This window comes from Galeopterus variegatus, unplaced genomic scaffold (assembly GCF_000696425.1).
Source record: "Galeopterus variegatus unplaced genomic scaffold, G_variegatus-3.0.2 Scaffold343, whole genome shotgun sequence".
NCBI classification, from domain to species: domain Eukaryota; kingdom Metazoa; phylum Chordata; class Mammalia; order Dermoptera; family Cynocephalidae; genus Galeopterus; species Galeopterus variegatus.
This window is the reverse complement of record NW_007726454.1, coordinates 187,461-201,897: the sequence shown is the minus strand read 5'-3', so window position 1 is coordinate 201,897 and position 14,437 is coordinate 187,461. Positions and strand designations below refer to the sequence as shown.

The following is a 14,437-nucleotide window of genomic DNA, read 5'->3' as shown; positions in this document are numbered from 1 at the left end:
GTTAATGTTTATATCATTCATGTGAAAAATCAAAGAGACTGGAAATCTGGGAGTTGGTATTAAAATTTTAAATGAGTAGGAATATTTTTAAGTGTCTTGTTTCTTGGATGACCATGGAATACTTTTGTGTAGCATGTTAACAGTATCTTTTAAAAATCCAAACACAAGTGGTGATGTTACATTCATAAGTCCTAGTAATAATAATGTAAAAGTTGATGCCTAAACTCATATATTGAGTAAGTATCTTATGAATTAGTATGTAACAGTTGTAATTTGGAGCTATTGTCCTTTAAAATAAAGGTAAAGGATAGGAGAGTTTTATGAATATTTAGTGAGATTTTATATTATATTAGAATGCAAGTAATCCTTTACCAATCAGCCTTAATTGGCCAGTGACATTATTCAATTCTGATACATTTAAAAGAAATGGGAAAGTAGCTTAGTTATGTGAGATATATTGGGCTCGATATCAGACAGAGATGATTCAAATCTAGATTTAATCAGAATTGAAGCAAATTGCTAAATTTGTCTGAATCTTAAGTTTCTCACACTTTCTAAGAAGGTTACCATGAAGATTAAGTGAGACACAAATGTACATATTCCTAGCACAGTAGTTGACATTATATCCTGAAAAAGTTATTAGTTTCTTTTCTTTTCTTCTTGCCTACAACATCCTTGCTAAGTGGTCATGAAGCGTGTGCTGGACTATCTCCAATAACAGGGATTCAGCTTTAGTTTGTCATTGTTCAGCTCTGAATTTTGGAAGATTCTTCTGTATATTGAGTTGAAACCTGTTCCCCCTAGCTTTTACCCATTGGTTGAACTGATCTCTCTTAAAAAAAAAAATGACATGCATATTTTTTCCAATTACTTGTAAAATTGACTTTCTGAAGTCTAGGAAAAGAGTTCCAGTTTCAAAAACATGACAAATAGTACACACAATCACTCCTTCAGGCATGAAAACAAAAATTGTAGATAAATAAAACTAATGAACATAATTAAATTTAATCAGTTTAGCTACAACTCATATGTGTGTGATGAGAAGAGACATAGTTAACAATTGATATATGGGGAGTGATGCCAATATAATGCATGTTTTTTTTTTCATATGTGATTGTTTCCTAGTACATAAATGATTTGAAACTCTCAGGCAAGCTTTCTCACAATTAAATAGGAAGTGTATAGCAAGATATAGAGACTTTTAGAAAAGAATAGAAAGTTCTACAGAAAGACTTTTTTTATTGCACATAATAGATGGCTTAGTTGCTTTATTTCCAAAACACTAAGCTCTCTATTGAAGTCATGATGGTAGTTGAAGAAGCTGTGAAGATATATCCCTTTCGTGTTATTTTTAAAAAGTTGGTTGATAAGGAAGCTAAAGCCCAGATCCAATTTTTAAATTTTATTGGTCTTTAATTTAAATTTAAGCTTAAATTGAAGTGGTCTCTATTAGAGGCAAAAGCCCTCAAAGACCAACATCTCTAACAAGGAAGCGTTGCAAGCCGCAGGGTTTAAGGCTGCAGAGGATCAGCTGATTGGGATGCTTAGAACATCCTAGCAGGGATTTAACTGCACTAATGTTTTAATGGGGAAAAATGGCTCCCATAAGAAATTGAAGCCCTAAGCTTGTGTCTCTCACAAGAACCAAGTAAAACTTTATATATTCTATATAGTGCTGACCAAATACATCAACTGGTTCAGTGAAAACCTTGGGATGTATGATAGAAACAAATAAATGTAGCTAGACTTCCACAACTCAGGAGGCACAGGATGCTCAAAGAAAAAACAGTGCTCACTTCAGATAAGCTTGAGAACAAAATAAGAAACAACATGAACAAACAATCCACCATGAAGTCAAGTAGGAAGATTAATGCCCCCAAAGAAAAAGATATGGAAAATATGAAGGAGAGGTTGAGACATGGTCATTAAAATGAGAAGATCCAATATAAGTTGAATAGGAGTTCCAGAAGAAAGAATAGGAAAGTGGCAATATTAATAGAGATAATAACTAGTAATTTTTCAGAATTAAAGACACAAATCTTTAGAGTGTAAATTCCAAGTAGATAAATAAAAAGATCACTTCAATATAGTGTGAAACTGTACTGAAGCAAAGACAAAGAGAAACTCTTGAAAACAGTGTTTTACAAAGAAACAGCAGTTAGATTGACAAGTGACTTTTCATCAGACCCTATAGAGGCCAGATGACAATGAACTTAATACCTTCAAATGCTGAGGTAAGATAAATGTCTGCATAGAAGTATATATTTAATTAAATATCATTCAAAAATGAGACTAAAAGATTTTCAGAAAAATAAGAAAAAGTCTCTTGCTAAATTAACTATTAAAAGATGTATGTCAAGAAGAAAGAAACTGAATTCAGAAGATAGTGGTGAGATATAAGAAGCAATTGGCATTAAATGCACTAGTAAACACATAGATACATCTAAATAAACATTGATTATCAAGTTGTTGGCACTGGGCAGTTCACAAACTTTTAGATTTTAGTAGGCAAAGAAAATTTCTCTTCAAAAATGGGCAGACCAAGATAGGTATGCCAACATATGCCAAGAAGGAACACTTTGTAAAGAATGCTATAGCACACAGACCCTGCCCTTGGGAATCTTACAGTCTATCATAGCATCAAAAAAGTAAAAAGAATAAAGTTTTAAAAATAAGGTCAGTCTGTTAAAGTAAAAATTTTAGTTTCATGAAAAATAACCCCATTGACGTCATCTAATTTTATTATAGAATAACAACTTTATCATAGAGCAATACCAATCCATGGCATTTGGGCTACTTGTCTGACTATACACTTTCTTCTTTTCCCTAGGTCTCATGAATTCTAAGTGATAGTATTATTGAATTATATTATATTATTTTATAATTATCTGTGTAACTACCACACTACCCCCATGTACATCAAAATAAGGGGAGAAATTACCAAAATCAACTTTATTTTAGGATGTCACGGCTGACATTTGAAAAAGGGACTTTAGCACCAAAACTGTTAAAAACAAATTTAATCCACCTTGTTTTCATATTAGTTAGAATTCTTCTATATAGTATTATTTTTTATAACCCTAATATAATGCCTGGTGTATAGTAGATTCTCAATAAATATTCTTAAATGAATGGAGAGAAATGCTGTCACTTTTGCATTGCCAGGCAATCATCCTAATTGGTTAGAAATTGACTCTATGAAATTAGAGGTTCTATTTCAAATTTTCAATGTCATGTAACAGAAGTGTCTATTACTGGAAACTGTTGATATCTTCTCTCTCCTTCCTTAAACTCAAGGGCAAGCATGAAGACCCAAATTTCCCTTAGAGAATAGTCCCAAAATGAAATTTAAGATTGTAGAGTGGGGGCTGGCTAGTTAGCTCAGTTGCTTAGAGTGCTGCCTTGTAATACCAAGGTCAAGGGCTCCCTAACTATATCCCATTACTTCATATATTTTATTTAGGGGAATTAATCTGCCTACTATATGGTTGCTAGACAAATTGCCCAAGAGGCAAAAAATTTCAGCATGCATTTATCTTTGTTAGAGCGTGGCACCTACCTTAGGGTGCTTATTCAACTAATATATGTGTGCAAATGAAACTGATATACCCATGCAAATATATCATCCATGTTCTATGATTCCGCAGTTTAGAGAAAGAAGGGTATTTCTGAAAGTGTGAAATTGTTCTTAAGTTCTTTCAGTACTTCTTGCTTACTTGCTATGATATGAAATTCACTTGCTTTTTATCTTTCAAGAGTATCTTTTTTTTTTTTAAGTCTTGGAAAATCTTTCTAAATTGGATATAAGAACTTTTTCTATTCAAATTGAAATTCCAATTGCAAGATCTATTTGAAAACTCTTCAGAGTCTTCTTTATGACTAGTTTAACATCTTGGGAGTATTTCCCAACATAATTTAATGTCCCGTACTTTAAACAGTGAATTTGAATCTCCAAGAGCCCACCCAGGTAACATAATCCTGTTAGAAGTGGGAATCTGCCTTTCTAAATGCATCATTCTCTAAAGGTTAAGAGGGCTCTATTGTGAATCTTTAGATTAAGATTTTGAAGAAAAATCTTGAGAACTTGCTACTTTGGGTAGAGATTTTTTTTTTCCTTTTTGTCTTTTTTCATGACTGGTAATGGGATCGCAACCCTCGGTGTCGCACCCGCACCGCACTCAACCAGTGAGCGGACGGGTCTCTATATGGGATCCGAACCCTTGGCGGGAACGCCGCTGCACTCTACCTAGTGCGCCACCGGGCCGGCCCGGAGTAGAGATTTTCAAGGCACTTTTGGAAAATAAAATTTCTGTAACCTGACTGAATAGTATGTCTTCCTGATATATTCTATAAATATTATCCTTTTTGATAATAGAATTTTCATTGCATAATTCTGTCTAAAGTAAACTTTAGGCCTCTTTTACCTTTGTCAAAAGTAAGATTTAGGCAACAATAATGATCATAAAAGATCAGGAGTATTGTCCAGGACTATGGCTTTTTTTTTTTCATAATCTCTGTATACACTGTTCTATTAATGTTTCTCTGTTTTTGTGAAAACATTTTTCTTTGAATTTGGATAGATTTTTGATCCATGGGGCAATATTTTAATGCCCTTAAATGTGCTCTTACTCCTTTTTAAATATTATACTAAAAGAATATGTTTAGGAACATAAACTAAAAACCATCTCCTGTAGAAAGAAAAAAAAAAAAAGAAAGTATCACAAATAACCTCTCCTAAAACAGAAAAGTAGATTTTGTAATAAGTTGGATTATTAAAAACTTGGAAATTCTATGCTTATATTATGATCCATAGTACATGCTTTTCTTTTCTAATGTTTTATTTCTCTTCTAGCTCACTAGTTCTCCAAATGGAGTTTTAAATTTTTTAAAAGTATTTTAAAGCCTAATAGACATTATGTATCTCCTTCTATACTTGGTAGGGCACCCTAAGGAGGGACCCAAAGAGATCCTTTCAATTTTTTATACTCACTGGGACATTTTCTTTTGTAGGACTGATTAGTGACTTCAACATTTTACTGCTTTATTTTTTAATTGTGTTTATGTGACATGAGTTCTTACAGTTGTGTTTTGAGAGTTAAAAGATCATTGGCAAATAAAAGCAAAAGGTTTAAGTGTTATATATTAATTTATCTTTGCATTACAGATTATCATATTTATATTACAAATATATATGTTATACTAAATAGTTCTAGTTTAAATTAAAAATTTGGGACTTTAGTAATGTTGCTAGTTGGTGATCATATATAAAAAGAAACTGAAAATTTGAGAATTTTGTTCAAAAGTAAGTGTGCTTTTTTGGGGTGGTTGTTAGTTGAAATGCTTTTTCAGGGATAATATTGAACAGCTTATTTTAGAATCTGATAGATTAATATAGCATAGATAAAAAGTAGTATTTTTTGTTGCCAATATTAGAATAATTGTTGTAATTCTCTTGTGCTGAGTTAGGATAATGAAAAATCATAATAAGGGAGATAAGACAGCTCCAAACAACATCTGAAACATTCCATAAATGGCAGCATTTGTTCAAAACCAAGTTTGCCTTTCATGGAGGTAGGCTACATTGATGGACTGAAAATAACATTGCCAGATTGTTCTTAGGCATATATAAACTTTAGAAATTACTCCAAAATATACTTCAGATTTCTTTAAATTCATATATTAAATTCCTACCCATTCCTGTGGTCTCTCTCTCTTTTTCTATTTTAAAATTGTCTTCATTTTAATATTGCAGTAGGTCTAGGAAGTCATTTACCCGGCAACACTTTGTTAGTAATTGGTAAGTTTGTGCTAGTGTATATTCCTGAGTGTAGTAAACATATATTTTCTTTGGACATATATCAATCCCTACCCTTCTATATTAATGAAATTTCTGTATACTATTGTAAAAAAATCCTAATCAATGTTAAAAACTAAGATCTACTTTATCCACTAAAAAAAGAATTATAAAGACAGATGTTTAAATGATTTTGCAAAATGAGTAACCCAACTTCTGTAAGAATACCTTCCAAAATCCTCATTTCTGATGCTTCAATAGCAGCAAGAGACCCCAGGTCTCTTTTTAAAGTAATGTTGGGTGACTCTGAGTTTATTTAATGGAAGAATTGGGCATGATTTTAATCTCTACTTCTGATAAACTTGCTTTTGCCTTCTTTCCTAGGAAGTGTGTAGAGAACTCTGGTGCCTGAGCAAAAGTAATCGCTGTGTCACCAACAGTATTCCAGCAGCTGAGGGGACACTGTGTCAAACTGGGAATATTGATAAGGGGGTAAGTTTAAATGAACCACTAGCTGTTAGGAATGTAGACTAAACTGATATATTTCTGGTGCTGATATTCAAATATTAGGAAATTGTGTATCTTAATTAAAATGTACTTAATAATAAATTCCTTGCCCAATGGGTTGTCGTAGCTTGATATCTGCAAATATGCATTGTTTAGGAAATTACAGTGAGTAACTATTTTCTGAGTCAGTTTCACCCTTCTGTTGGTATATGTACGAGTTATGTTTGTACCAAAAAATATCTGACAATCTTCTAGTCATATAATAATGTCTGTTTAGACATATAATATAGGCTTTTTTTTCTGGTAAATAATTACCAGGAAAATTATGTGACTCAGAGATTGACTTTATAATTATAGTCTAACTATAGTCACTTGTAAATTGCCGTATGAGAGAAGGAACTAATAGTAGAATAATAATTAAATAATTTATTAATCATAGAAATTAGAGTTAAAAAATTTTAGTTTTATCAGTCTAGTTTTCAAAAATGTCATTACTGAAAATTGTTCAAATAGATAAGAGTGTTCGTACTCCTGAAATTCTCTAGGAGTTGCTATATTTGTAAATTCTAGAATTTATTGCTATGGACTGAATTTACAATAATAACTGCTACTGTCATCTATTCTCAGTTCTGACTTCTTTCATGTTAGCTGGGCTAGTTTCAACAAAGATTACACTGAATTTCAGCTTGCAATATGATGTTTAAATAAAAAGAATGAAAGCTTTTGGGCAACTGTCATAGTTTATTAATCCTTGCTGACGGCTTCATTCAGGATCCATGACCTAGTGCCATGTTGATAGCTTTTCCATGTAGAGTTTGGAAGTGTTGCTAAATTAAGCTAAATATATGAATTGATAGGATCATATTAAAAAGATTCGGGATATTGTAGGTAGCCAATAAAAATACAAAAAAATTCACACACTACCAAAAATTCCTTTTTTTTTTTCACTGAAGTAATAGAAAATATTAGGAACCTCATTCTTGAAACAATAGTCTAGGTTTGTTTTAGAACCAACAATTCATGCCAATGACAAGTAGCAATTTACATCAATCTGTACTTAGAAGAAACACATAACTGTAAGGAGGAAAAGTCACAGTAAGAATCTGTTTATTTGCCATTGATTAATTATTATTCTTGTGATCTAGTCCCTAGGACACAGTTTCTGCCTAGAATAATACCATCACTAAGTCAATTGTCTCCTTTTATTTTACTTTTTAACCAAAAGCATGAAGAATTCATTCATTCTTTTAAACTCCTCACAGCCCTTCTAGAAACATTCTATTAATTATGTAATCACTCTACATAAGTAAACCATGAGTAGTAGCTGTCTGGGAACAAATAGCTCAATCTCACCAATCATTTATATGGTAAACACATTTTTACTATTTTATCATCTGTGCTTAACAGCAGGGCCCTCAGATGTCATATCTTACAGCTATATGCATATATATGATAGAGATGACATATTCCTTGGAAATTACAAATAATTTGAGGGATACTTAGAAAACACTCTCACATAATATTAAAGCTAACAGTATTGAATTTAAATTTAGACGAGCAAATAGAGGGGAAATATAATTAACTCTAAGCACAAATAGGCATAAACGTAGATAAGAGAAACTGAGTAAAATGGGGCAAAAATATATTTGATTTTTGAAGATTCACATTCTTAATCCAGGTTAATTGTTGTTAACTTTTTTTTTTTTTCCTTTTTGTCTTTTTTTACTGACCGGTAACGGGATCACAACCCTCGGTGTCGCGCCCGCACCATGCTCAGCCAGTGAGCGGGAACCGGTCTCCACATGGGATCCGAACCCTCAGCGGGAGCGCCGCCGTGCTCCCAAGTGGCGCACTCTCCAGTGCGCCACCGGGCCAGCCCTGTTGTTAACTTTTTGATCCCTAAACACGTCTTCAAATGAAGTTTATAGAATTCTAATATGTACATTTGAAAAAAATGGAAATGCTCTGGTTTAAAGAGCCCATTGCCTACCCCTTACTCTGTCTTTAGATCCTTGCCAGCTCCTGATATACCTTAAAACAGCCTGGGCTTCATGAAAAACTATTTAAGAACCTTGTAAGTATGGCAAAGTTTGTGTGTTAAGGGATCATTTAAATGTGCAACATAAGAGTCAATATGTTGGATGTCACCATCTAAAAGTAATGTACAAACCAAATCTTAGTCATCCTTCCAGAGACATGGAAGATAAATGGGGAATTTTAGAAATGATACTAACAAGTCTGAAAATGAATGAGCTCTTAAAAAAAAAACAAATGAAGACTCATAGAAAAGAAATGGGTAGAGCACTAGAAGACCCTCAGAAATCCCTGTCATAAACTTTGAATTTATGAAGAAGGTTTTAGTGAACTAAGTCAACCTGGATCATTAAGAAGAAAAAACAAACAAACCCCAAAGCAAAAATCTAGACATGTGAGCTGAACACTTCTTAATTTATTTTTTATCTATCTTGTACTAACTGTATTTACTACATTGTCTCCTGTATGAATTTTTGTTGTTAATTTCTGTTCTTGATGATGTTGTTGTTTTCTCTGAAAAGAGAAGCATGTTTACTTTTCCAAATGTGGGTTTCATCCTTAGGGCTGTATCTATTGGGAAATTAAACCAGAGCTCACAATTTTGACTCACAATAAAACAGCCATGCAAAGAGCTAGTGACAAAATTAAAGCAAAATTTTCAATTGATCTGATCAATTTTGTATGGTTAGTCTGTATACTTTCCATCTAAAAGTAATTGACATTCCCAGTAACAATGACAATGATAATGAATATTTTTAATGTACTTACGCTGTGTCAGGCACTTATCGCTAGGTGCTTTACTACCATTCTTCTGTTTAATATTAACAAAAATCCTATTAGGTGGGTACTGTTTTAACTCCATTTTATAGATGAGAAAAGTAAGATTTAAGAGCTCAGGATTACACAACAATGTAATGACATAGCTGAGATTCCAGCCCAGGTCTTTCTGAATCCAAAGTTCAATACTGCCTCTAATTTTACTTTGTCTTCACATGAGAAATTTTGCAGCAAAAAAAGCAATTTTTTCATTGTCACAGTAATAAAATGGGTTACTAAGCCTGAGATAGGTGATGACAATGTATTTTACCCTTTAATGCTGAATGGGTTTTTGTGTTTTTTTTAAAATCCACCTTTCATTTATCTACCATAGCAGTTTCTTATCTCAAGAATCACAATAAGAAGGCAATGAAGGTAAAACATTGAGCTAAGAATATGTGATTGTGTGACAATTGGTAAAATAATGAAGCTCTGCCTAAAGTGAGAGAAAACCGCTTTCTACATGTTCCATAGAGATACTGTGAGGATGGAATGAGATCTCAGTGAGCTTTTTGTGGACTTCCTCAGAGAAAAGGTGCTATATTCCTATAAGTATCATCACTAATTTTCATTGTTATTTGGCAACCTTAGATGATGGTGGACAGAAAATTCTTTACCAGACTGTTTTAACTGGCAGTAATGAACATCAGAGAATATAAGCATGAATTTGTCTGTCTCAGAGATATGAATGTAATATCCACAACCTCTGATCTTAACTTTGAGTTTCAAAACTACTCTCATCAGAAGGACAAAGAAAAAACCTACACTCCATCTAGTAAGGAGAATAAAAGCAAAGCTACCCATAGTTTTCTGAATAAATCTTTTTTTAAAAGGAGGGGGTAGAAATATTGCTCCAGTGATAGCTTAGACATATCCAGAGGATTGGATCCATGATGATCTCGTCAAACTCTGGCTGCAAAAGATATGGGATCTCTGCCCGGGGGCGCAGTTCCACAAATGTTCCATGTAAGTATGGGAACTCTTCCATGCACATTTAGCAGATGGAGTAAGAAATATGGCCAAAAAATTAAAAACTGATCTTTGCGTGAGTCCTGGGGGGTCTGACATTGCTATTACAGCCATTGGATGTTTGCCTGAATAAGCCATTCAAGGATTGAATAAGAACCATATGGTCTAAATGGATGTACTCAGGGACAGTAGCATTAACCAAAGGAGGAAATTTGGTGAGCCCAGACAGTGCACTGGTACTGTGTGTCCATGGGTCAGTCTCCTAGAAATCAATCGATATTAACATTCAGCTGGAGACCTTTCCTTGGATATAGCATCAGCTATAGCCCTTTGGACAGGAATCAGAGGGATGTTATATTTGATGAAATAGTAAATAAGGATTTAGATTGTAAAAACTTCAATAGTAATGTTGGCATTGTTACTGAACAGGATATTAAAGATAATCAAAACCCAATCCTTGTAATCCCTGTTGCTGACCACAAAGAAGATTTCAGATACTTGGTTTATTGCCAAAAGATTGATTTAATGATTCTACAAGACCCAATTAGAGATACAGCCCAGCATTTGGGTTTATATATAAGTGACATTAATTCCTAATATCTTTGCATGGGAACATACAGCTTGATGAGAATAGGATTATTATATGCCCTTTTAAAGCACTGAATATATAATGAGACATTTGCAGCCTTAGATCTTAATTCATGTAGGGTAGAATATAATATGTTTTGAATGGGTCCCAAACTATAAACACAGGAAGGAAAGAAAGAATAGTTCTTCCAATTGCTCTAGAAATTTAAATAGAATGGGATGACAAGTTCTGATTTAGAATTTGGGCTGAAGTGTAGCTTTAACATTCCCACACCTGCACAGCAGAAAGATAAGACTTTTAATAATGCTGCACTCCAGCCCTCAGCTCTTCTGATTTGGGAAGAATGTTCTGTATTGAATCACCAATATCACTCCCTTTAAAATCTTAGGATTTCCTTAGAGGTCTCTCATTTCAGATGTTGGCTGGACCCACTGCTGGCTATTACAGTATATACCATAATCACATTTTAAAATGGCGCTAGTTAAAAAGAAAAAAATATATTTAAAAATACTACATATACTCATCTTAAACTTTTTCTTTTGGAATTCTGACAAATTATTAAAGTTGGATTGTTTGATTTATAATATATCTTGCTTAAAGACAATCCCCGATTTAGATCATAAATTTAGTAGTCTAAGCAAGAGATGTTTAATAATGAATCATGTTTCATAAGAAGGCTTTTAAAGCTTCACTAGAATATGCCATCTTTGTAGATGCCATTTAAAACATACTTACATAATTTAAATAATGTGAAAAGCAAGAATAAGCAAAATGAGATTTTATTCTTGGAATGTGATGGTTTAATTTCTTTCAACTTTACAAATCTGTTTAAACACACCTTAACTTGCAAAAGGAAGGCCAAATTTATTCAATTTATCTGTTATTTAGAATAGTCCAAAATCACTAGATTGGATATAATCTTTGAGAGTTAAGACTAGAAACTGGTTTATATCTGCATATTTAACTTCCCTGATTTAAAAAATGAAGTAAAATATGCTTGTGGAAATAGAGCTTTTACACGCTTGGCAACTTCAGGTAAAAGTATCAAAATATATGATACAACACTCAAAAGTTTCAACTTGATGTGCTTATAGGACTTATATACTTCAAGTCGCTTTATTTGATATAATCTAATTATTCTGCACATGATTTATATACATTAAAATCTTAATATTGCACATATTTATTAATATAATCATTGAGAAAAGTAGCTCAAATCATTTGATCCACATGAAGTCCTCTATGGACTTCTTAAAGCCCTTTTATTAAGTTAAATAAGTTTCTTCTCTTAAAATCACTTATTGCATCAAAATATTTACTACTACCAAAGAAGAAAAGTGGCAGAAATCCCGAAGAGATTCTTTCCTATACATACAAAGAGGGAAAACAAAACAAAACGCAAAAGAATACTTCTGCCAGAGGTCAAAAACCAAACAAGTTACTTGATAGATTTTTTAACTTCTTTGAAGGTATGTCTTCATTGAACCAATTTTTAAAATTGTCCTAATCTCAACCATATTGGAATCTAGAACTAAAATTAGTCCCCATTGTATAGTTAGGGAGACAAAAGGAGAGAAAGCAAGTGACTTGCTTTGTATCAAAGATATTGCTAGAATGAGAACTGAGGTTTGCAACAAAGTTTCCCCACACGGACTGAAGTTGTTAACTTGTTAACTAATTAACTAAGTTAACTAGTTATTAAACTAGAGACTAGTCTCTTGTCAATTGCTAAATGACTAATACCTAGATTATTATTACGAATTCTTTACCCATTAATATTTGTTATTTAACTTTGTGATATATAATTGTCTATTATATTATAACTCCATGGAATAGATATAACCAAAACATAAATTTATGCAGTAAAAGGTCTTCTAGCAAACCATTTATGAAATACTACTGCTGTATAGATATTAATAAGAACTGAGCAGCATTTTACAGATGGTATATTGTATTTGTCTTTTACTTTAAGAATAAGTTTCAATAGGAAAATGAGAATTTATGTGACTTCTCTGACTGCCCTGTATTTTGTGAGCATTCTAGAAATGTATAGCAATATTATTAAAAATGAGCCTACATCTTTCAGTATTCTTGTAGCCCTCACAATTCCTTTGTCCCCTGAAAAATGAAAAAGTGAAATTTTTTCTCTATAAATTATGGATACTCAAGGAAGTCTGAAATAACATGTGGGATATACAGGTGAGTGGTTTTTAAAAATCCCTAGTGTTATTTTGTATTTTATGTAGTAAAAACAATTCAGTAGTAAAGTATATTGGAGTATTCTTTAATGTCTTCAAATATATAATCCTATACCTCCAATTGATTTTTTTCCCACTGATTTAATGTATTTTTGAACACATAACGCCTTTTCTGCCAGTAAGTGACCTTGGGCAAGTCAACGCCTTCCGGTTCTAGTTTTCGCATCTGAAAAAAATGAAGTGCCTAGACCATATGAATCTAAAGTCCCATTGAGCTTCAGATGCAACTCTGTAATTATATAAAATAAGTGTGAAATCAAGCTTTAATGTTATTTGAAGTCAATAATGCTAAGTTTGCAACTTGAAGAAATTTGAGATTTTTAAGTGTCAGTTCCCATTAATTGCAGCCAAGTAAAAAAATCAGTAATTGCTGACCAGGACTACACTGTTTGGTTGTATGCATAGGAAAATAAGTGCAGACTTGAATATTCTTGCTCATAGCTACATGTAGTAAGAAAAACACAAAACTGGAGATTATTTAGCCCAATGTGGTGACATTTATATAGGCGAAGATCTAACACAATTGCTATATAATTTTTTCCTTCTCAAGCGTGCTTTTTCAGCATCCCTGATCCCAGAGTTGATAATGTATTATTGGTTTAGCTAACCGCCTCAAAAACACAAAACTGGAGATTATTTAGCCCAATGTGGTGACATTTATATAGGCGAAGATCTAACACAATTGCTATATAATTTTTTCCCTCTCAAGTGTGCTTTTTCAGCATCCCTGATCCCAGAGTTGATAATGTATTATTGGTTTAGCTAACCGCCTCTTCTTCATGAAATTTTCATTGTCCAAAACTCATAATCTTTATTAAATCCTATTTTAATATTTATCAGACTTAGGATCAGATTGTTCTTACTTGTAGTCAACCAAATTTTGACAGTTAATAATTGCTCAGCATTCCTCTAAGGAGTTCTTTATGTAGTTACAACTTCTAAAGCATTCATTGAGTGTCAATTTATACCAATTACCAGGGAAACAAATAGGAATTTGACTTTCTTTACCCGTCAGTATCTCCAGTCCCTTCCTGACATGTAGTAACCAAAACAAGACACAGAATTCTATAATTTAATTATTTATTTATTTGATAAATTTTGTTGCATGCCTACTACATGCCAGGCATTATTCTAGGCATTCATTATTTCCAATAAAACATTCTGTGATGATGGAAATGTCCTATGAGAGTACTTCAAAAAAATTCATGAAAAGAATCATATTGTCTTTTAATTCTATTTTTCCACGAATTTTTTGGACTATCTGTATATGTCTGCTCTGTCCAACATACGAGTAGTAGCCACTAGCCACATGTGGCTATGGATCCCTTGAAATGTGGCTAGTGGGTCTGAGGAATTGAATTTTTTAAAAAATTAATTAAAATAAATTTTTTTTTATTCCCTTTTGTCTTTTTTTTTACTGACTGGTAACGGGATCACAACCCTCGGTGTCGTGCCCGTACCGGGGACCGG

At 32.8% G+C, this 14,437-nt stretch overlaps 1 protein-coding gene across 1 annotated transcript in view; it reads left to right on the top strand.

The window, feature by feature from the left end:
- ADAMTS6 (ADAM metallopeptidase with thrombospondin type 1 motif, 6) overlaps nt 1-14,437 on the top strand; it is a 292,310-nt gene that overhangs the window by 167,160 nt on the left and 110,713 nt on the right. Inside the window, exon 12 of the mRNA XM_008567759.1 lies at nt 6,179-6,286. Within this exon, the coding sequence (XP_008565981.1) occupies nt 6,179-6,286 (108 nt within the window). The remainder of the gene's footprint in view (nt 1-6,178; nt 6,287-14,437) is intronic.